The sequence below is a fragment of the Pipra filicauda genome, unplaced genomic scaffold (assembly GCF_003945595.2).
Source record: "Pipra filicauda isolate LSUMZ 115617 unplaced genomic scaffold, ASM394559v2 scaffold84_size4826128_pilon, whole genome shotgun sequence".
Lineage (NCBI taxonomy): Eukaryota > Metazoa > Chordata > Aves > Passeriformes > Pipridae > Pipra > Pipra filicauda.
The window spans coordinates 2,686,484-2,710,716 of record NW_024105031.1 but is presented as its reverse complement, the minus strand read 5'-3'; the positions used below and the strand labels follow the sequence as shown (position 1 = coordinate 2,710,716).

The 24,233-nt window shown below is 37.0% G+C and overlaps 1 protein-coding gene across 3 annotated transcripts in view; it reads left to right on the top strand.

The window, feature by feature from the left end:
- The window catches only part of PLCL2 (phospholipase C like 2), a 102,922-nt gene extending 79,098 nt beyond the window's left edge, over window positions 1-23,824 (top strand). For all 3 annotated transcript variants that reach the window (XM_039390612.1, XM_027723810.2, XM_039390613.1), the window contains exons 6-7: window positions 10,002-10,111; window positions 19,001-23,824. In XM_039390612.1, the coding sequence (XP_039246546.1) occupies window positions 10,002-10,111; window positions 19,001-19,180 (290 nt within the window). In that variant the 3' untranslated portion in view covers window positions 19,181-23,824. The remainder of the gene's footprint in view (window positions 1-10,001; window positions 10,112-19,000) is intronic.
- Window positions 23,825-24,233: the final 409 nt, after the last annotated feature.

The window sequence follows — 24,233 nt, the reverse complement described above, 5'->3', positions numbered from 1 at the left end:
TTTTACTATTTGTTCCTGTTACTTGCTTTCTAAATTAGGTTTTGACTCAGGGTCCATGACTAGGCAATGACTAGGTTCCCAATATTTCGGCAGTTATACCTGGCTTGAAAGAGAATTTGCAGTGTTTATGGTCTGAGTACTGTGGAGTTTACACAAATTCAGCAGAACTTATTAATCCACGTCTTGCCTCTCATCAGCAAGTCTTGGCTTTTGATTAGAAGCCACTGCATTTAAACTATCATTTCATTAATAGGGAGTGAAGGAATGCTGCTTTATCTGTTATCGTTGGACTTCATGACTGAGAATATTTAATTTGTTTGACTGCATCAGTAGGATGTGCTGATCGTCAAGTTACATCTTAGAATTGGATCCATTACTGTATTTTTCATGAGGTTCACTGTCAAAAGTAAGACATCTACAATATTTACCACCGTCACGTAAATTCCAACATCACCTGCTATAACTAAAACGGCACTTTGAGGCCCCTCTCAGCCAGCCTGCATGCTTCTGAAATACCTACTCTTCCTCGTTTTCTCCATGTCTCCATTTTTTCTAAGCCAGTTATCAAATTGTCTTAGCTCCTTTTTCCATATTTGTGACAACATCATTTTCAATGTTTATTAGCACAATAGGCTTTCTGTGATAGCTAAGGAAATAAAGAGCATGTTCAAGGCAGTCCTTCATTTATGTCTCTTAACTTTCCTTCTGTATTCAGTCATCATTTTTTTCTTTCCTTTTTGCTCTGTCTGCTCCATTTTTTCTGTATTTTTTCTTTCTGTTTGTCTTTCCTCCTCAAACAACTCCACTAAGCCCCTTCAGGTACAACTCCACAGCAGCTTAGAAAAGGGTGCCAAATTTCTCAGGTGCGGAAGGTAGTAGTAAAGAAAGAAGTTAGATTCCTGTGGAAGTAAAAGAGATTCATTACTATTGTCAGTGAAACAACATGGGCTCAGCCAGATCTGAACACTGAAATTATAATGTGCCATAAATCAATGTCTTGATTAAGTCTGCTTTCTAACATGAAATAAAATCAGAAACGTTTCCATAAAATTTCACTGGTCTCTCTTGAGGATCAAGGCTGATAAATAAAAGATGGAAACAGCAGTCTGTAGGAAAAAATCCTCTCCCTTGTACCTCTGTGTTTGTGCCCGTTATCGACAGTCTTAGTTCATTCTAATAAATGTGATGGCTTAACTTCACCCACATTTAGAAATACAATCTGTCTTCACAGAAAAATGTCCTTGTGGAATAAAATTTTCTGTACATTGGGGGTGGAATACTATGTGTCAGTTTTCCAGAACAACTGTTTTAATATGTGAAGATCTGGCTTTATGTGTTGCTGTTTTGGAAGTACAGAATGTTAGTGTGGGTTTTATGTGTTTTGTCAGTTGATGGTATTTTTGTTTACTTTGTTTTTGAGAGGGTTAATGTTATATAGGATTGTCTTGAAAGTGTTCGAGGAAGGTGGAACTGGTTACTTAACTCTTGGAAGTAACAAAGTTGTAATTAAATAGAGGCCAGATATTACAGGTGTCCTCTTTTTATCTTCATACCAGAATAAGCTTGGTGCTACAACTACTTTGGATCTCTTCTGAAAATGGTTCATAAAGAAGTTGGTGAACATCTTATGTCCTAAGTGGTTCTCCAGCATTAAAGAAAGTGTCTTATATTGAAAACTGAATTATTGTGATTGAATATGACTGGATGAGTCTGGATTGAAAGACTAAATACTAATTTTGTCCTTGCAGAGAGGATGGTGTTCAGCAGGCTGTGATGCCATTGTCGATTGGGATGTTGGGATAAGAAGTTTATCTCAAATATACAATTTGTCTTTGCCCCTTATAAAGAATAACAGGGTATTAGGCACCAAAACATTTTTAACACCTAAGCAGGGGCAGTACATAGATGTCTGTGTCTGGGGAACGTTTCCACTTACTACAGAGATAGTGCACATTGCCTAAGAAGTTGAAATAATTAAAAAATACCAAACAACTAATTAAGTTAATGTATTCTTTTGTCAAGTATTAATCTAAATATGTTGAATGCAAATAGTTCGTACCTTGAGCTTCTTGAAGCTGAAGAACAACACACTTAAAATCCACAAAGAAATTACGATTCTCTAGTTATGACATAACATATTTTGAGTGACTTCGGTGGAAAGTAGGTGCTTGGAAGTATTTCAAGATCTAATCCTTGTTACTGTTAAGATTCTGTTTTTGCAGTTAGTAGTGATTCTTAGATAATACAGAGGTACTCTAAACATTAATTTATTAAGATTCACTCTAATTCTTTATATGAAGAGTGTTCTGTAAGCAAAATGTGGGAGAATTTCTAAATACACTGAGTTCAGTTGCTTCTCTAACATGATTTATTTGATTTATTGGTCATGTGATCTAGTAGCCAGACTTCTTTCCCAATCACTTTTTCTGATAAACTTTGTTTTAAAAGGAAGTTGTTTATGAGGCTGAAATACCTGAGTGTTTAAGGAATATAATCTGAACGAAAAATATTAGAAAAATATATTTAAAAATTAAGCCTTAGCTTTCAAAGATGGGACCAAGAGTAGCAGTTGTCTAAACAAAGTACATATTTATATATGTTTAAGTACTTCACATATAAATATTAATATTTATATGTGGAAAATAATACAGCTTAAATTCTTTTCAAGAACTTTCTTTTCCTATATTACCATTTAACTTACACAGTGTAGAAAGAAATATTTTAATGTGTGAAGCACTTGGATGTTTTTTCTTGTAAAGAACAATCTGTGTATGCACATTATTCACAGAATCTTTGTAAGTATTTGAGGTGAGTCTACATAGTAATTGACCTGCAAGATGGGGTAACCTTATCAAGAACTGTATGGTATTTCCTTTCATTTAAAAATATTTAATATTTATTTAATTTTTATTACTTTTCAAAAGAGTAATAAATATTAAATTTGCTTTTAAATTAAGGTGCTCTACCAAGAGTGAAATAAAATATATTTGTCTTGACTGCAGTTCAGTGCTTCATACTTGGAGTATTACCAGTGTATATCTCATATAGATATAGTCAAATTTTGTTTGCTACTCATTTCATATTAGGCCTACTCAGTAAATACATTTGTTGCCAAAGTTTTACTGTTGTGCTATTTCATTGATAAAGTTCTTTATTAAGAGAAAAATCCTATACCAGGAGGAGCCCACCTGCTGTGTAGTCATGTCTCAACTAGGTTGTAAATCATGCTCTTGGCAAGAAAGCTTTCATCAAAGAAAATAAATGAGCATGTCAAGTAGAGATTTGGCTTTAAAAATAGTCTAGCAAGTGTTGTGCTGGCTGTTTTGCTAAGAAAAATTAGTTTTCCTTGAAAAACTAGTATCTCTATTCTCAGTTAAAGAAAAGGCGTGAATTTTTTTCTTATAAACCGAGATTGTATGCCAGGGTTTTGTGATAGTAACTCTTGCAAAAGCAAACAAATCTCAGAGTTCCAACAGCCTGAACTCCTACAGTACACACATGCACTTCAATTTTCCATGTTTCAATTTCTTTTCACATCTTGATTTTAATAAACGTGTAATTATCATCAGAGCGTTCCAACAAAGATACGTATATTATATAGCAAAAAAGCAAAAACATAAATACATGCAGCTCAGTGCCTTAAGACCACTTTCCTTTTTAATATATCTTTCTTAATTACTTTAAAAATAGCAGAATCACTTATGTTATTGTATATGTCACATTTTAATCAATATCTTAAGTGTAGGACTTAGGAGCTATAGTGAAATCCCAGTAATGGGAGGAATTGCTAACCAGCTTTCAACAGGTGTCATTTCTAGTTAGTAATTAAGGATAGTGAATTTCCTATGAAGAAATTTCATTTTAAGGAAATCAAAAAGCTGTTTTTTCAAGCTAAATATGGTTGAAGATGAGTAACTTTTAGTAGTATCTACAATGTTGGTTTTGAGATACATCACCAAGTAATACTTTTTTTTATGAAGATACAGTATTGGCACTACAACAATAGGCAGTGCAGGAACAGAAATGCATCTTCTTTATTCCAGCATTTCAAGCATCGGCAAAACAATAACACACATATTATAGACTTATATGCATGCTGTAAGTTATGAAAGATTTTGTATCTGCTGAACGTATTTGTGACAAATAAGATATTAAGAATCCGGGACATTAAACAAAGCTGAAGTTATAATCTGGAAGTTATTTTGACAAGTGATTGCTCAGAATTGTTGTCAACCTGTCAAGACTGTGGTATTGGCTTGTATGTTTTATTTAGGAAATAAATTTTTGTTATTAAAGTATGTCATAGCAATAAGACACCTTACTTTCTATACTGTCATGTAGTCCTTGTTTAGTTTATAGACATAAATGTTCTATCAGAATATGTTAAGCATAAATTAATGCAGGTTTGAGATCTGCAATGTAATACTATTTAGAGATGTCATCATGCAGCTGTCTGAGGATATGCGGGACTGGAAAGTCCTGAAGTCTACTTCCCAGTACAGTTTTTGGAAATTGATCATGTCAAGGTGTATCTTAAAATGAATATGAGTTTTTGATTTGAGTAATTTTCTCCTTTTATAGGCTGCTTACAGAACCACATCTATAATGGTTATAAATTATACATATATTCCAATTTTGCTGAGGGACATTCATCCTAATATTTTCCTTTAGCTGAAACAATCCTTTCATGTCCAAGGTCTTACCTGACTGATGCGTAATCTAGAGAGCAATTGCTCCTCTTCTGGTTTTCTTTTTGCTAGACTAGCCAAGCAAATTTTTATTAGTCTCCTCACGTGATATAGGGTTGCTATGCATTGAACAGCTTTATGGTACTTCTCTTTTCCTCATGCTGTTTGAAGTTATTGAAAATGGGAGAAAAGAATAGTTTGTGAAATTTCAGAAGAGCATCTTGAATGCTAAGGTATTCCCGGGGGGATGAAGAAGTGTTAAAGCCACCTAATGTATTCCAGGATTGGGGGAGAGGGAGAAGCTGAGACAATCATGAAATTCAGACTAACCAGCATTCACTGGGAACCAGGAAGAGATTCAGCACTAAAAGGGAAAATAATATTTGGAAATACTGGAGGATTGCTTATGAGTATGCTTTATAAGTGTACTGCAAGGGAGAAAGATATGCTGTGAAATATCTGGTTATGGTTAGGAAAATTTGTTGGCAGTATTTTTTTCAGTTTAAAACCCTACTGTTGAATCATGCTGTTGCTGTTTTGTTACCTATATTACAGTGTATTTACATGACTTAATAGTCAGAGTGAACGTGTCAGTGAAGAGCTGGTCTTTTTAATGTGGAAGACTTGAATCAGTCTTTATTTTGCAAATTGTATGGCTTCCATTCTACCTTGCCTTTACTTATGGTGGAGTAGCTGTGACCAGACTTCTGAATGCAGCTTATGCCAACTTAGTGCCCCCAACTCAGAAGGCAATCAAATGGTGATGTTTGAAACCTCATCACACTGTCACAAGCAGTAGAGTTACCACAGTCAAACTAATTCAAGAAGACTCACTTCAATTCCAGAAAAAGTGGTGGAATAAATTCTCTTGGAAACCATTTCCTAGCACATGCAGAACAGGAAGATGGTTGGGAAGAGTCAGCATGGATTTACAAAGGGCAAATGAGACCTAACCAGCTTGACAGCATTCTATAATTATGTGACTGGCTTGGTGGAAAAAGGAAGAGCGGTGGATGATTTTTATTTTGACTTCACTAAAGCTTTCAACACTGTCTCTTGTAAAATTCTCTTGGACAAACTATATGTAGAGGCTATAAACTAGCTGGGCAGCCAGGCTCAAAGCATGGTGATCAGGAGCATGAAGTCCATCTGAAGGGCAGTCACTAGTGATGTGCCTCCGGGGTTGATACTAGAGCTACTGCTGTTTAAATATCTTCATTTATTACCTGGATGATGGGGCCAAATGCATCCTCAGCAAGGTGACAGAAGATACCAAAGTCTGTGGAGGGTCGATACAACAGCTGGTTGTGCTTCTACTCTGAGGGACTTTGCTTATGTGGGTAATAGGAAGCCCATAAAAAGGATTCAGTAAAGAGAAGTGCCAAGTACTGCACCTGGAGAGGAATGACCCTGTGCGTGCACCAGTACAAGCTGGAGGCTGGCTGGAAAGTAGCTTTGGAGAAGAGAATCTGGGTGCTCTGATGGATAAGAAGTCAAATATACCTAAGGAAGTGCATGACCAGAAGACTGAAGAAGGTGATCCTTCCCCTCTAGTCAGCACTGGTGAGGTTATATCTGCAGTGCTGCATACAGATCTGCACTTCCCTGTACATGAGAGACACAGACATATTGGTGAGAGTCCAGCAAGGGCCACAGAGATGGTTCCTGTGAGAAGAGGCTGAGAGGGCTGGAACTATTCACCCTGGAGCAGAAAAGGCTCAGTGAGGGCCTGATGTGGTCAAACTCTGGAAGAGGTCACACAGAGAGGTTGTGGAGTCTCCATCCTTGATAATATTCAACAGCCAACTCAACACAGTCCTGGGCAACCTGTTCTATCTGGTCCTGCTTTTGATCAAGGGTGTTCGACTAAACAATGTCCAGAGGTGCTTTCCTACCTCAGTGATTCTTTGTAAATAAGGATTTTAGTAAAGTTGACTGATCAAAAGAGCTGTTTAGAATTGACCTTTCTGGCTCAAGATAACAATCAATAATAACTTCATTATAGATAAATATGTTTGTGCAATGGGCAAAAATTAAAACACAGGAAATACCATCTAAACACCCATAATCTTCATGATCACTTAGAAAGTTGTGAATGATATCCTTCTTAGCATCTGCCACTGTAAATGAAAAACATGAGTAATTTGTGCTTTTTGATTAAGCAGATGGTATGTACAGAAATGTATTGGGTGATACATCAGGTTAGTAGTATGCCTGTTATCGTTCGAGAGCTCTCGGGCAGTTTGAAATTACTAATGGACTAATAATTCTAGAAGTAATGAGGGCTAGTGATTTGTTTACTATGTCTTAATGAGAGTAAGAGCTGAATTTTTACTTGCAAAGAGACAGAAAATTCTGTGTACTTATGAAAAAAAGTCATTTAGCTTTCAGTTTTCTTTGCCAGCATATCTTAAAGGCATGTTTTCATGGTTTATATGGACTACTCTGGCCTGAAATCGGGAGGCCTGGAGACACACCATCTATAACGCTGCTGTCTCCTTTGAGAACACACGCAGGATCACCCTCGAGGAAAAAAGGCAACGCAGAAAGAACCGTGTATTGCAGAATACACCATCTAAGGAATCTTTCTGCTGTGCCTTTTGCAATCGGATTTGTCTGTCACGTATTGGCCTCATAAGCCCCCAGCGTGCCTGTAGCAAATGTGGATAGAGCCTTCCCAAATCTTCGTTCGCGAAGCCTAACCATGATGATGATGATGATGATGGACATGTAGTTTATTTTATTAATTTAGCTGTAAATGATAAAGTCTTTCCTTTTTTTTTCCATTTTCTGTTATGTTCTAGAAAGCAGCTTAATTTTGGAACTTAAAACTTGTGTTTTTACTTTGCCATAGTTAATGCATGAGATAATTCCAAGGCAAAATGTGAGAAAAACAAGCAGGAACAAGTAAGGGAAATACCAAAACAGACATAGTCAACAATTAAATGCTATGCTACTTTCATACTCTAAAATTTAGTTGTCCATATATTGTGTAGCAAATATAATTCATTCCTTCCAACAGATGGAAGAACTGAGACTAAGAGGTGACATAATTAATTTCAGTTTATCAGGCAAGAGCTAATAATAAAAATGGAAATAAAATTCAAATCTACTTGTCCCTGCTTGTATGTTTGGGCTTAGAGTAGGACAGGTTTAGCGTAGCATGATGATGAGGAATTGGCCAGTCTGTAAGAGATGTTGAGGATAGGGAGGTGATCAGTACTATTTAAGCAGGAGACACCTGTTTGCTGAGGGTTTACATATGTGTGCCCTGATAGGATGATCTGGCTTTGTTTCGTTTTCTGAAGAAGTGTGATGAGATGTTCCTGCTAACTGCCAAGTATACTTAGCTGGAGTGGAATGGCTTTGGCAGAACAGAAATGTATCATAGCATGAGTGTAAAGAAGGGAGAGCATCACCACAGAAGGTAGTTGGTGAACAAAAGGAGCTCTTCTGGCTGACAGAATATGTGGTCACTTTGTGTCCATGTCCATGATACCAGGGATTTCATATACATTAAAATAATCTGAGATCTACAAAGCACCAATTTCACATTGATCATGAAGCCACTCAGCACTATTCTTATTATCTCTCTGAGTGGCTTTAGTTCAAGGTTATTATTGATCACTAGTGTCTATTGACTTGAAAAGCAAAAATTATAAAGGTGGAAATGAGGTACAGAAGTCCAGACGTTTACCAGTTTGTCTTAGAATTCGTGGTACAAATCAGACGATTTGTATTGTCATGATGGCTCTAGAAATGTAATGTTGTAAATACAGATCTGTATGTAATCTTTCCATGGTCATATTGGGAGGGGTTTTTTTATTGTTGATGTGAAAAGGAAATGGATACTTGGAAACAGTGATGGATTAATGAACTTTAGAAATGTTTAGAATGTTTAGAAATCTGTTTTGGGGAAATATAATAGGAACATTATTTGAGACTTTAAAGGCAGAGTCAGAGCTATAGAGAAGTGACTGAAATAAAAATGATACAGTAGTTTAATTTGGGGAAAATATTTACCACTTATTTTCCTTGTAGCAAAAGTCAAAATAGTAAGAAAACATAAAAAGAACAATCTTGCCTTTCAGGTGAATCTATGAATATTTTTAAAACGTGTGTGTATATATATATATATATGTGAGAGTAAGGTAAGGGAATGTACAGTGAAAACATTCAGTCATACCTCTTACTTTTAATGAAATATGAGTGTGGGTTAGAGAGATTATAAAGAAGAGGTAATTATAATGTCCATAAATCTCAGTCTTCTCATGGATTGAAGCACATTTTGAAGCACATGCACTCACTGGGCAAGTAGATCTCAACCAACATAGTTAAAATTACAATTTTTGCTTTAACTGTAACTTGGTTTTACTTTCATAGTTGTAAGTCAGAACCACTTGCCAACTTTTGACCTCGAAATACCCTTTATGTTACTACAAATAGAGATATCCTGAGAGCACAATTAAAAGTATGACTTTCATAGGAGGGTTGATGTAGTCCATGTTGGGTTGCTGTGTATACCCATGGAAGAACGTTTTACTTCCCCTGTATGAAGGAAACTGTTTAAAGTTTATTTTTATATGACTTGTAACGGCAACATGAAAAGAAATTATTTTTCTTCTATCTATGCAGTGTGCTGGGTAAAATCTAAAGCTTTGGTTGGTCTGCTCAATGTTTAGATCAAGCTAATCTGAATTTTGCCAAAAATTTTTGATTTGGAGCTTGTTGGGTACAAATTTTCTGAACACAGTAGTTTACACAATGTCGTAAAATGTCCTTGGCAGTTCACTTGTCATTCCTCTTTCACAGTTATTCCTCTTCTCCTCAGGTATAACGTGAGGAGGTTATTTTCTGGGCTGGCCTCAGCACATAAGCTGTTAGGTGGACAACTGTGATGTAAATTTAGTGCCTAAAAGAGCAAGGCACAAAATAAATTTGTTGTGATAGAGTAGTTAATGAAATGACTGTTTCCATCCTATAGCAACTCACAGAAAGGTTTCTACATATGGTACAACAAACTCAGTTGTGCTTAGGGATTGTTTTTGTGTAGGAAATACTTACTGGGCTTCATCTTTGTATAGCAATGACCCAACAGGTGCTTCAGTGGATTTGGGCTTAGAGAGATTTGTGTATATTGGCATGTTGTATAACATTACACATTACTAGATCAGATAGATTTGTGCTTGCAGAGTAAAATTTCTGAAGCTTTTTCACTGTCTTTTTGCCATAATAGTTTCAAATTGCTATTGCTGTGACCACAAAAATGCATTAAAATGGATACTATATTCTTCCCTCTTTTATTCTCCACAGCAATGGAATTTCATGAAAACCTACACAATATAGGAGCAAGAGAAGGCTTAAAAGAAAGAAAACTGCAAAAATCAGTTGAAAGTTTTACGTGGAACATTACAATTTTAAAGGTAATGTGTATTCCTTTGGTTAGTTACTGTATTTTTCTGTTCAAAACAGAAAATATTCTAATACTGATATTCTAATATTGTTACTGGTCATTACTCTGTGTCACAGTTCAGATGGATTTATTCACTTCTATAACCATAGTCATTTAAGTTATTATAACCTGATACACACCAGACTCTCAATGTGAATTTTTCTTCTCTTCTATTGTTGTGGAAGCTTATTTCATTTGGTTTGTTTGACATTTTCTTCTTGCAACCTTTTAACACCAACAGGATCCTTGGTAATCTTGAATACCTGAGTGAAACAATGAGTATTGATTTCTGCAAAGTGACTCAGGCTGGAAAGAAGCCTGTTTTGTGATTTGAAAGGGAGTAAGAGTGTTAAGGTTAGTGCAGTTACTGAAAAACAAAAGGGAAACTGTTACTACTGCAGTCAGCGATGAATAGCGATTAATGGTAGAAACAAATCATATTCATGATTTGATCCAGTCTGGAGTAAGTTGAGTGTATATGAGCTGGAGATTCTCTTTACATTTTGTTGAGCACATTTGTTTACATTTTGACAAAAGAGTAAATGATAAAGTATAAAAAAAAAACTTTCAACCCGAGACCCTCAGGAAACTGGAATGTGGAACAGTTCAGGTTCCTTGTTGCTGGTCTTTCATCTCAGCAGAGTAAAACAAAATTTATAGAGATAGCAAAACTGCCTCCCTTAATTTATTCCCTTGACACTATTCTTCTGGCCCAGTTACTCAAGTTTTGTGTTTACATCCACTAATGAGTTCTTCTCTCCCACTCAATCAAATATTTCATCACTACATTAAACTATAAAGTCTGTTTTAATTATAAAGAAAATTATTTTTTATTTTTAGTTCTTCTTAAAAATACAATTCCCTTTCACCGCTTCTTACAGTGAACTACTTCAGAAAAGCACAGTAATACAATGTATTTATGCAGCTTTCTGTGCTGGTGTCAATCCTTAAGCTTTTCATGATGTTGCTCCGTCCCCCTTGTGTTATAGTGCACAAATCCAATGCCAAGGAGAGAAGGGGGAGAAACTTGCTTACAGCATGGACATTAATACATTCTGAAAATATGAATGCAGGTTCTTCTTATAGGTAAAGGACCAGACTATCACATTTTCTTTATTAGAATGGAGTTTCCTGAAGAAATACTACGGGATGTGTCACCTACCAGTCCTGTGCTTCTGAGGAGATAGAGGGGAGTCAGTACAGTGGGTTTGGGCTCATGTCAAAAAAATAAGTTCTTATCCTGTCGTTTCTGTCAAAGGTGTCAGATACCAGCTTGGATAGGCAAATCTATTTTAATACTGCCTGAAACAGCAGTACCTTTGCTTCATCTCTGCTTTCCATTCAGAACATAGGGGATGGTGGAGGGGAGGTTTGCAGTTGGTGAGCGACTGAAATGTGAAGTCGTGATTTCTGTGTTAGTCAGGAATTGGAGAAGCCACATGGTAGATCTGGCTCTTCAGAGCACTGAAAGGCTTATGTGCATGTCCTTAGGATTAATGTAATTAAGTTAGAAGGCCTTCCTTTTGAAGAGATTATTGAGAAAATCTCTTTAACGTTGACTTGGGGTTTTTTTCTACTCAGAGATTAAGATTCTTTCTGTAGGAAGGTACAATCTGTCCCATAATGAATATTTTGTTTTAAAAAATCGGTGAGATGTTTAATCAGTCTCTTGCTGAAACTTAACAGGAGGCGTTACAGAAAGTTCTGGTATGTTGTTACATCTTAAAAGTTATTTACAGCTATTACAGTTCAGATGGGCATCTGCTAAGTGCTGTTACTCACATTTAGATGTACAAAAAGTTAGAGGCTGATGTGTCTGAAGTGACACATCGAGGTTTTTCACTCCGAACTCTTAACTATGGGCTGCAAGCATAACTTCTCTTGTGTCATATAACTAAGTAGAAGTTGATCAGTTTCCAAGACACTATTCTTCCTCTCTGGAGAAAAGACCTGCAATCATAATTTTGATCTATGTTTTACTCTTTCCATGTTTCCAGTTCTCTGAAAACTATGAAAGAACAGGGATGGAACGTGAATATCCACATTTTTTAGAGTAGAAATTGAGACTGACAATCTGAGTCACTTTAAGAATTTCTTTTATCTGTTCAATTCCCTGCTTGCTTCAAATTAAATTCCTTCTCAAATAGCACAAAAATAAAAGCCTTTCTATTCAGTGGCTCCAAATTTTGCTGTCCAACAAGCAAGACAGTTGAGCAAACAACACACTGAAGGCAGTGCAGTGCTTAGGTGGAGTTAACTTTTTTTTCTTCTTGTGGTTAGGAAAAGTATTTTGCATGGATTCTTGCCTACAGTTCATGAGTTGCCGTGTGGCTCTGAACAGTGTTACTAAATAATTCTGCATGAGCGCCATTCTCAACTCCCTCACAGAGGAATCATGGAATGCTCACATGGTGTGGCTAATGTATTTTCCAAACCAATTAAGCTGCATTTTACCCTCAAGATACTTATTGATCATTTTCTTTCAATTGGGACATTTTGACTACAGTTGATGCAATGGAAAGTTTGATAAAATAACAAAATTGACAGCTTAATTCTAGGGGAACTCTTTCTTTAGAACATCTGACATAGCTATTAAATATCTGTGTGTTTGCACGCACATGCATTACAGTTACTGTTTTAAAGGATTTAATTTTTCTTCATTTGAAACCATGTGGCCAAGTTTATTATTAATAGAGTATGTTTGAGTTCAGCTGAAATATCTCCATCCAATTTGTGTATATGCATATGCACACATGCCCATTCTTATTCACCCCATATATGTGCATAGAGATATTTGTTTAACTTCAAAACATCACTTAGAGTAAATATAGTCTGCTTTACTGAACTTTGTTGCCTGAGAGGTTTAGAGATTGTACAGTGTTAGAATATTCATCTCTTTCAAATATGCAGTTTGCAAGATCATTTGCTAGTAATTTATTGTTATTACTGAGACTGATAGCATTCATATCTTCTAAACATAGATAATCACATTTTCTGCCAGAAAGTACGCAGTTAAAGAAAGAAAGTTACTCCAACTGCTGTTGCAGCAGAGTCCTACAAATAACCTATTGTAAAAATTTATGGACTTGTGTGGCATAGCAAAACTTTGAGGAAAAACCCTCTATATAGGCTCAGAATTTGAGATGCCCATAGGAAGAACATAACAGCATCTGTAAATCAATCTTTGCAAAAAAGTACTGTTCTAAACACAAAGAGAGAGTTCAATGGAAGTACTCAGAATGAAAGTGGGACTCCTAACTTTGGCATTTGTTAGATGTTCTTTTTTGGCTATGAGTTTTCAGACAAGTCACATTAGACAACATGAATTATGTTCTCTTGAAAGAAATCCCAAGGCATGCAGTTCATGACATCTGTTATCTCTGTAATAACATTGGTTCTGCACCTACGCTATTTTTAAAAACGTATTTATAAATGGAACATTCAAGGCACTTACAGGACTGCAACTTCTTACATTTTTTTTAAATCATCTGAATTTTTTTAACCAAATCTCCAAGTGGATTCAGGCAGCCACGAAGCACTCATAAAGCCTCTCATAGCTGCTGCCTAGTCCTGTAGGTCCTTGGAAGATTTCCCACAACGCAGTTCTATTTAAATATCTGAAGCTACTAGTCTCTTGAAGTTGCTGGACTGATGGGATTTTGGCTCCTAACTAAAGCTTTATTTAAAAGTTAGGCAGTTTTAATTCCTTTATGTCCTCATTCCAAAACTGCACTCAGAGCATGTCAGCTGGGCATGGAACACTGTAGTATGTCATAGAAACATAGAATCATAGGATGGCTTGGATTGGAAGGGACCTTAAAGTTCATCTATCTAGTTCCAACCCCTCTGCCCTGGGCAGGAACACCTTCCACTAGACCAGGTTGCTCAAAGAAATGTCCCATTGTACCAAACAACCACTGCTCAGAGGAACGCTTGGAGAAAGGGGTATGGGCTTCTTACAGTTCCTTATAAGAGCTTTGGATTCCAGAACCTGAGCCAAAGCCCAGTTGTTAATGATAGAGTTTCTTGGGATTTTTTGGGGGAAAGGGTGTTCATGCAGTTATTTCAGATGTCATCTCTACAGTTTTACTTTCATGTTCCCACACCCAGTGAAGAACCAGTTAAGCAAAAATCATGAGTGAATACATAACAGCTTATAAAGATAGCTGTACTGAGACATTCCAGTCAATCCTATATCCAATTGACTCTGAAGTCATACCTCATTTCATAGGTATGAGAACTAATAGGAATGATTTTGGTTTTGTTTTTAGTTACCTTTAAGGAGCTGTGATATAAAAACATTGCCTCTTACCCAAAAGTTCCAAAACAAAAAAAATGTTTTTAATGATGATTTTAAACAAAGTCAAACCAGACTAGTTGACAGGCATATTGGGACAGAGTGGTATGAAGGATATTGAATTGGATTTCCACAGTAATCCATATCCTTTATTGTTCTTGTTTATAAAAAGGTTTTAACTGAATATCAGTTTTGTTCTTTGATCTTTTTTAAGGTCGTTTTCATGTCTGCCTAAAAAACAACTTGCTACTTGATTCTTCCTTCTGAAGCTTGCAAACATCAATACATGAAATAGATGCTATTCAAATGTTGTAGTGCTCAGTTGTTAGTGAATTTTAACCATGGGGAAGGAAAGGGAGCAGTGATTGTCATTTGCTGCAGTGAGGAGAGTGCTCTGTACTTGTGATGTGCAAGACCTAGATAGGTCCCACTCCCGGGTGGGAATTACCACAAACTGCCTGTTAACCACAGTGCTGGGAGTACATTTAAGTTTTGAGGGGTGTTTGCCAGACAACACTAAGGGCTAAATTAATTTACCTTTTGACTTAATCTGAGATGAAAGCCTGACAAAGACAACCCTACCACATAGTGAGAAACATATGGGTTTGGTTCTGCAGCTGCTTCAGATTCCAGCATTGAATTCTCTGCACGAACTAGCTTTGTTTCTTTGAATGTGGGTTTTTTGGTACTCCCTTAAGATAAAGTTTGAGCTGTTGGTAAGTTTCTTTTATTGACTTTACAATATGCATTTTATCACAGCAAGTTGCTACAGTCACTTGGAACTGGTAAGGAGGTGAGTAGTCTACTACTCTGAGGTGAGCAGTCTACTACTCTGAGGTGAGCAGTCGACTACTCTGAGTAGTCCATAGGTCTGAGAGGTTGCTGTGTTCCAGTTTGTAGTCAACTGACATTGCTATTAACTTACCTTTTGAGTCAATAGCACCTACTGTGAAAATCAGGATGCATAGAATATAAAGAATTGAAACTGGATCTTGACAGCCCTTGGACAAGAGACATTTGATACATAACTAGAGGAAAGGTCTTTGAGTTCATTCGAGTGCATGGAGACAAATTTTTCAGATTTGGATGACTTTTTAACTTTTCTGCCTTTCAGAAGTATTGTATTACTTTTTACAGTGCTCACTGTGAGTACAACTTGAATTTTTAAGATGCATGCTGTTTTCTTTCCCCAGCATATGGCTTCATGATGGTATATCAACAGAACTAGGCACTTCGTAACAATTGCACAGACCTCTCTCGCTTGAGCATGTGGCATATTTGGTAGCAGTGATTGACTCTTGTTTTATTTGAGATCAAGACATACCAGCAGATAATGACAACACATTTGGTTTCACAAACACCTGGTCTAAACTTGATATCACTTGGCTGAATGTGTTTAGTCTGATCACTTCTTCTGCAGTAATGCAGCCCTTTATCCCAGATTCTCTTTTGTCTACAAGGTTCTTGTTCCCTGGTCAGCATTGTCCGGGCACTCACAGTTCCCTGCTGAAAATCCAGCCACTCCTTCTAACTCTTGACTTCCTCCTTCTCTTCTTGCCTCCCTCCTCTATTCTGTTCCCACTTGGTACCTAATTCTCTCTTCTGTCAGTTTTTCCCATTGCTTTCCAGTTCATATTGCTCTCTCGTCGCCACCGCTAGAGATCCTTCTTGGTAAGCGTTACTTTTCATTTTCTCATCACCTTACTTGATTATATTCTGCAGTCTTCTTCCTGCTCTGTGTTTTTGTTTGTTTTTCTTTGTCACCAGCTTTTATTCTCATTACCAACCTCTCTCACTTTTTTTGAGTTATTAGTCCTTCAGCTTATCTATAATTTTTAGGCTTCTTTCAACATGATGGATTTTGTCAATCTGTTTTCTTTCTGTATTCTAACCCCAAATGTTGCTTCAGTCTTTCTCTGCTCACCTGTGAGATCCAAATTCAGTGCTATTGCACTATGTGTTTCACAGTCTCCTCTTTCAGCAAGATCTGGTACCTACTTTGTATACTGCAGTCCAACTTTCCTTTCTGCAGTCCTAGGCTTCTTGCCAGGTCAGTCCCAGAGATCACTCTTGCCCCCTCCTTCTCTCCATTCACCTTCTCTCCAGAGTCTCAGGCTCTTCCTTCCCCTCCTCTAGACTGGCTTTTGGACTGCCTGCACTGGCAACCCAGTGTTGGTGGCTTGGAGAAGCCATCCAGGAAAAAAACAACTTTTTTCCTAGTGCACATTCATTATTCTGTGGGAATGGAATATGTATTGTCTTGCCACATTGCTCTGTGTGTGCTGTGTCAAGAGATGAAGGATCATCAAAAATGGAAACCTAAGTGATTGTACTAACCACATTCAAAATCTGATTTTTGTTCATTAAAAGCTCGTAACTTGGATCCACTACTATGGGTCCTTGAAGTCATTTGAATTACAAGTCCCCACCCCAAGAGAGAGTAGGGAAGGAAGTACAGAAGATTGTTAACAAAGTTCTGATGGCATTTTCCTGTCTTTATTCTCGGAGCTGAATGAACCATATGGATGAGGTTAAAGAATAATACTAAACAGAAATAATAATAAAATCTGCCAATGGCAAGAAAGTATCAGCTTAAGTAGTTCAAGTTTGGCAAGCATATAAGTAACTGAAAGCAGGGGGGGTTTAAATTGAGAAGTTTTGGGCAGCCTTATTAATAGACTGTTTGCTAGCAACTCTGCCTATGATAAACAACTCGATTAAAGTTCCAGAACTATATTCTACTAATCCATGTAAAATAGAACTTGGGCTAGAAACAGATGCACTCCAGATATGACTCATTTAGAGTGCTGGAGTGTTTTAAATTAGCTTTTAGTTGTTTGTCAGTTTGGAAAAAAAGTGATTTTTTAAAAAAGTGCCTTGGCTTTTTTTAGAAGAAAATATTACTGAAGCATGTGCTGGGATTGGTGAACTCCTAGATTTTTTTCCTCTCTAGTGATCAGAAAAGAAGACTTTGGCTATTATAGTCTTGGGTAAGGGAAGGGGGGGCATTATTTCTTTGAAGGAAGCACTATTTGTTTTCAATTTGTGTGCCTCAGATGCGTAATTCTGCTTACTTCATAGGATAGTATTTATGTTCTGAGTTGCTAAAGAAGCATCAGAAGTATCACACCATGAGTACACACATGTTTTCGACTGCCATTCTATCTCTCCTCCTTTATTTTTAAAATCAAGATGTAAAGATGCATTTCAAACTTATTTGGCAGAGAAGGAGGGCCAGCATATCTCTAGAAGAGACATTAGCATCTCTTCAAGAGAAGTATCTGTCAGGAGCCAGAATTTACACAGGACAGACAGGCAAGAGTATCCCAATTACAGGAGAAGGTGTAGTCAGTGTTCATACCTTATTGGACATTAGAGGTACTGGCAGTCTCAAGGAACTACAATCCCCAGTATTTTTGTTTGTTTGTTTGTTTGTGTGTGTGGTGTTTCTCCCCTTCAGGTATTTTTGAAGCGTTGTTGACTTTATTGTAAGCTGTGGAGTTTACAAGAGTGGAGTTCTCCTTTGGGAGCACAGACACAGCACAATCATTTTGGCCCATGCAGACTTTCTGCACATTTTTGAACTTTCCTGTGCCCCACAGTAAACTCACCACGTGCTACAGCCGTGCTCATTCCCTGCCTATGGGCAGGGTAGGCAGATCCAGCGGCAGGGAAGGCCATCCATAGACTGCTAGTGAGAGCTGTTGCTGTCAAAGGGCTTTAATTGATACGAAGAGGTGCAGTACTGTAGAACAGAGCCAAATCACCTCAGTGTGGGGCAATTTCTCTTACAGCTTTACTTATAACTTAATTGATATAAGGAGGAAGAGTGATGTGGTGCTTAAGGATGTGGTGTAGCGGTGGACTTGGCAATGTTATGTTAATGGTTGGAATCGATGTTCTTAAAGATCTTTTCCAGCCTAAATGATTCTATGATTCTAAAGAGGGATAGTGATAGGAGACTGCAGGCAACTGAACTGCAGACAACTCTGTGAAGTCTTTGTCATCACTATCCTTTTTGTGTGTTGCTCACAACCTGTATTTTCATATTTCATGCATTGACAAGCATTGGTCCTTTACCATCCTACCACAGAGTGAATCAGATTGCTAGGAAAAAAAAATCTCTAAGAATGAAAAAACCAGAAAGGCTTTAAATGGCTCCCTGAAGTATTAAGATCAACCTTTATTTTCTTTATGCAGAAACATTTATAGTCACCATGGATTAAAAGTATGGCATAGATTACTTTCTTGAAAACTGTTAGGCAGAAATTACCCCCGTCCTGCTGTTGATGCTACTGGTGGGCTTCAGAGAAAGCAGAGCTTGATTCTTACTAACATCAGATACTCTATTTTTGAAGGGTTTCCGTTTGGTTTGTGTAGGTTTTTTTCTTTCTTTTGTTTTTTTTTGGGGGGGTTGGTTGGTTTGTTGATTGTTTTGTTGGGTTTTTGTTTTTTTTTTTGAGAAGGGCAACTATAATTTTAACCTAAAACAAACAGAAGGGTCAAAAAGAAGGAAATCCTAGTATCAACTTGTGTATTCCAACTCCATTTTGTTTCTTACAGGGACAAGCTGATCTTCTCAAATATGCTAAAAATGAAGCACTGGAGAATCTGAAACAGATCCATTATGCCACTCTTTCGTGTGGACTCAATAAGCGAGGCACTGAAAATGCAGAAATCTCAAAGCCTCGTCGAAGTCTGGAGGTCATACCTGAAAAAGCAGGTGATGAAAATGGAGAATGAGAGAAGGCTCTTCTCGTAATTTTGGAGTTTATAACTCTGTGACCAATTGTAGCTGCATAGGACATTTGCTTTGCACTTACTGTTGGAAAATATTTGGGATTTTTAAAGCACAACTGGAGAAGCTAATTACAATCTGTTGAAACTGTGAATGTATGTAGCAACTCTGCTTGTGAAGGCAATGACATTGTGTAACATGGAAATTACATTATTGGCCTAAATATAACAAATATATGTAAAAGATACTGTAATTCAGTAATTGTGTGCTGAAAAGTTCATTGTAGTGCCATTGGGAAATGAACATTTTTAAAATGAGATGTAATTAGCAGGAAATCAGTTGACAGAATATGACAAGACAACTTGATTTTCAAACTAATTCGATGCACAGGTAGTTTCTTTCTTTGCGCAATTTGTTAATTGTGCTAGTCAGATGTACTATTCTTTTGAAAATCAGGTCCAAAAAAGTGGAATCCACGTTTCACACTGTATGTGATTCAGCTGCTCAGATATTTGGGTTTGAGGTGATATTGATTTTATTGTTGAGCCATAAATGAAAATGAGAATGTAATTAGACAGTGATCACTGACTTCAGTGCACTATTGGAGAGCCATTATGTAAAAGGAAAATGTGCAATCAATCTGATAGCCTATGTCAGAAGAAGATACATACCTATTTTGCCTAAGATCTTCTGCAAATGTGTGTAGATAATGTGACCAAATTGCAAGTAAAATGATGTAAATAGTTTTTCATTTTGTGAAGTGAAGTGCTCATATTAAAAAGAGTTTTATGAGATTGCTCTCAAACAAGTAAAGCTTTTAACTAAATTTTAACTTTTTTATTTTTTGAGTATTTTCTTCCTCACAGAATAGGTGATATCTCTATAAGCAGGTTTGTCAAAAAAATAAATCAATTACTGTTCTGGTTCTGTTTTGGTTTTCTGAAAACATTAGATAAAGATATTGTAGCTGATATGCTCATTGTAAAATGACTATACCAACTTAGAGTGTTCTCTTCCTGTTTCTGATTTAACAATAAAATGGACTATATAATTACAGAAGCTAATAAATTTGAAGAAAAACAAGAAAAATCTTACATAGATGAAAATGCAGTTTTTGTTCAGTTATGGGGAAAAAAGGGGAAGATGGTGATGTCTATTTAAAAGCATTTTTTTAATTAGAGGTCTTCAAGAAATGCATTCTACATGGGGTTTTTTTCTTTTTTAACCAGTTCAAGATGCTCTTCCTGCATTGAGACTGTAATGAACATCTACATATGTATAACATCCTGTAAAAGTCAATAGAGCTCTGAACAAGAACATTGCTATACTTGCACTTCATCTGAATTATTAGAGACTTAATTTATTTTCTAGTTATTATAAAATTAAAGCAGGGACAGGACGGGATGAAAACAGTTTGCACAGTAAATGTCACATCTTGAGCCTGCACTTTTAAATGTCAAACTCTATGGGTTAGGAGCAGTTTTAGAAGGTGCTAAGCTCTTTCAGTGTCTAGTTACAGATTGTGTGCCTTAATATTATGATCTTGCCAGGAGCAAGTTCTATTCTGTGTTGTACAAAATGAAACATTTAGCCTGTGGTAAACACCTGCAGGTATTGCTTTTTAGGCAGTCCTTTTCTATGTTTGCAGCTGGAAGTCTTCTCATTGTAGCTGGAAGTCTTCTGATTGAACCTGAAGTTGATGGGAAGCAACATGAAACTCATGGTTGCTAACTGTATTCTGAGCTGATGTGAAATTAGTCTTCCAGAGCCAAATCTATCACAGATAAATCTGATTTATCTACAGAAAAATAACTGTGTTACATCAAGGTTCATCTGTGCCATAAATATACAGTCAGTTTCGGTTCATCAGAAAGCCCAAAACCTAGGCTGTTGGAATTTTAGTTCTGACTTCTAGTCCTAATTGATGGAGACTGTGGAAAAATGTCATCACAATTAGCATTATGCTTCAAAGAAGCCTAAAAGCCAGTAAGGTTCCATTTGCAGGCCTGCCCTACCACTGTTTGCATGGCATTTGAGGAATGAAATCATTTATATAACATTACCCTTTTCTGTAGAGTCTCTTCCTACAACCAGGTTATCAGAACCAATGCTTGGGTATTCTTAGCATTTATGTATTTCTCTTTAGCACACTACAACCTGAAAAGAGGTGAGGGAACACTGAAAGCATTCAACACAGTTTGGTGCTTTTTTTCTTGGTTTTAATGCAAAAAATAGTTAAGTGAAGAATGAGTATCACATACACTAGGTCTGAGAGATTTTGTATATTCAACTCTACAATATATGTAACTCTGCTTACTCTGATCCCATTCTATCTTGTTAGAATTACAATTGATACATAGTTTTACTTTAAAAAAATTAAAATACATCCATTTAGCTAAGTGACAGTTTAAATATGTTGGGATTTGAGTGTAGTGCTGATTCCTTAAAATGGAGCTCAGTTTCATGCATTATTGATGCTCAGTCGAAATCTGTGTGTACCATAACGTCTTAAAATGAGCTGAGTCAAGCAGATACTCTGAAAGGTGATGTGCAGCTAAAAAGCCTTCAGGGAGTTTACATGTTGCATGTAAAAGAGTTCAGGGTAAACACCTGCAAGGAAATTATCTGGCTCTATTGTTAACCTAGTGATGATAATTTCAAACTCAGATGTATTAGTATATTTTTCTCAGTTGTATTTTCTTAAAGTGTTCTTTGCATCCATATTATCAGTCCATTTTTTTTTACAATGTTTATTTTAGGTTACATAGAAAGAAGCACCCAATATCCAGTGAAGTATTCCAAATAACATTATTCACAGGTTGACTTTACAGTTTTTCAAGGCCTTTATTTTTTTAAATAAACTGTAATACAGTTTAACTGTTTACATAGTTTTTAACTGTGGAGGATGGAGGCAAAATACAAGTAACCTTTTATCTGAATGCCTTTTTTGCTTTTGTTTGGCTCTAATAAACAGTGAGTGAGTATGGGTATGTGTAGAGACCTAAGTCAGCATATTGCTTAATTTAAAAGAAAATGCTACTTGGGAAAGGAAAAGTTCACATACAGGTTAACCGTGTAGACAATTCTTTTTTTAAACATGAGGAAAAGGAGGAACACTGCCTGTTTGAAAAAGGAGCATCTCTCTGAAACGTCATCTGCGTTCTTCCTGCCTAAACTTCGCTCCTCATTGGTTTTGTGTGGTGTGGTACACAGCAGCCATTGGATATTTACTCACAGAGCCCAGGACTATGCCTTCCATCCTCTGAACACACCCACCAGCTATAGAGGACAACTCTGTTCTCTAGGAATTCCTCCAGCAGCAGTTACTGAGGGGCACTTCTGAGTCTGTTGATGCCACCAAAACAGCAAAAGCCTTCAAAGCAGAGCTGGGGATCATTCTGTACTGGGGGTCAAAGCTCTACTGATGAAACTTTGTGCTGTCAATGGTAGTCTTCACTCAAGTCAGTAGGATTGAGATTGAAGTGCAGTGTTGCAAAATTTCCCCTTTGTCTCAGGTCCTTTTTTCTTTACCTTCTCTTCACGCTCTTACATTGATGCTACGAAGACTACTAGAATGGTGCCCTGCACAGTTTCACAAGTAGGCATGGTGAAAGATGCTACATGAGTCAGCCTTTTTTTCATCTACTTTGTACAACACAGGAATATTTTTATAAGGTTCCGTGGCTGGTTACTGTATTCACTTTTTCCTGTTTTGAAGTTGAAGCATGAGAGAGAGATGATTCAGAGTTGCCAGCATGAAAAATGGAAGTGAGTTCCAAAAATTTTAACACTGGTCTGCTAATCAAATAAAATATGCTGAAAGGAACCGATCCTTCACTCTTGCAGTACTTGAGCATCCCTTCCATTTGTATGATTTCCTAGTTTTCTGTTGCACGGATGTTATAAGTAATGCCGATTTCTTCTTGCTATATGCATTGTTTGTTGTACATATCAAGGAAACTCCTGAATGTCCTGTGCACAGCGTAATAATCTTGCATTAAGGCTTGGCCTACCTAGGTTTGCACTTCTGTTAATTGAAGGTTAAAAATTAATATAGAGTGTTATTTGCAAGACGGGGGATCATACAGCCATATTCATGGCACAGTATGCTCTTGCAATGGCATGTTCTTCACTGTGAAGTCATTTTATCCCTATATAGCTAACAGTCAGAGTGCTGCTGCCACAGGATGACTAGCCCATGGGGTTTTGATACTATGAACAAAATTCTGAAAGTGGTGACAATCACTAGCTAGCTTTTTTGGACTGTAATGGGTGTAGGACTTCACCACAATTTTGCCTTTTTCTGTTCACACCTACTCACTGTGACCAAGCTTTCTAAATGGAGTATTAAACAACTCGATTTAAAGATTAATAGATCTGCATGTATCCTGTAATGACCTTCAGTCTTTTGAACTCCAGTAAACACTTAAATCAAACCCACCACAGTTCTTAGCACTCCCTAATTCCTTTTGCTGTCCGTTATGAAAGCAGCTGTGGGACAGGTCAGTCTGATAATTTTTGAAACTAACCCCTGTGATGTTCTTTATTCATTGCAACTTATTTGTTCTCAGTAAGAAAAAGGCAGTAAAACTCTTGAGGTTTTCTAGTTGTTTCTGTTTCTGGATGCTATTAAACTTCCTGACTCATCACCTCTGTTCTCTGAGTGGCTGTGGAAAGACGGGACAGTAAAAAGCTCAGCAGAAAGATTAGAAACAGGACTTCGTATACAAGAGCAACAACAAGTCGTCACAGGCTTTGGGGAACATGCATTGTAGTCAACCAAGTTGGAAAGGCACTTAAGGACTGAAATGCAGCAGTGAGAAGGAGAAAGACAAGCAAAATTGGATGTAAAAAAAAAAATTAGCCCAGGAGTATAGGTAACCAGAGGATGGTGTGGTCCCAGTACCATCCTGCTGGATCCCTAATGCTTCCCATTAGTTACTGGTACTTGGGAACAAAAGATAATGTTTCTTTCCTCTACAATATCATCTGGCGTGGCAAAGAGAGCAGCGATGCTGGGAGAGCGGTCACATACAAATGCTGAACTCTTAATTTCTC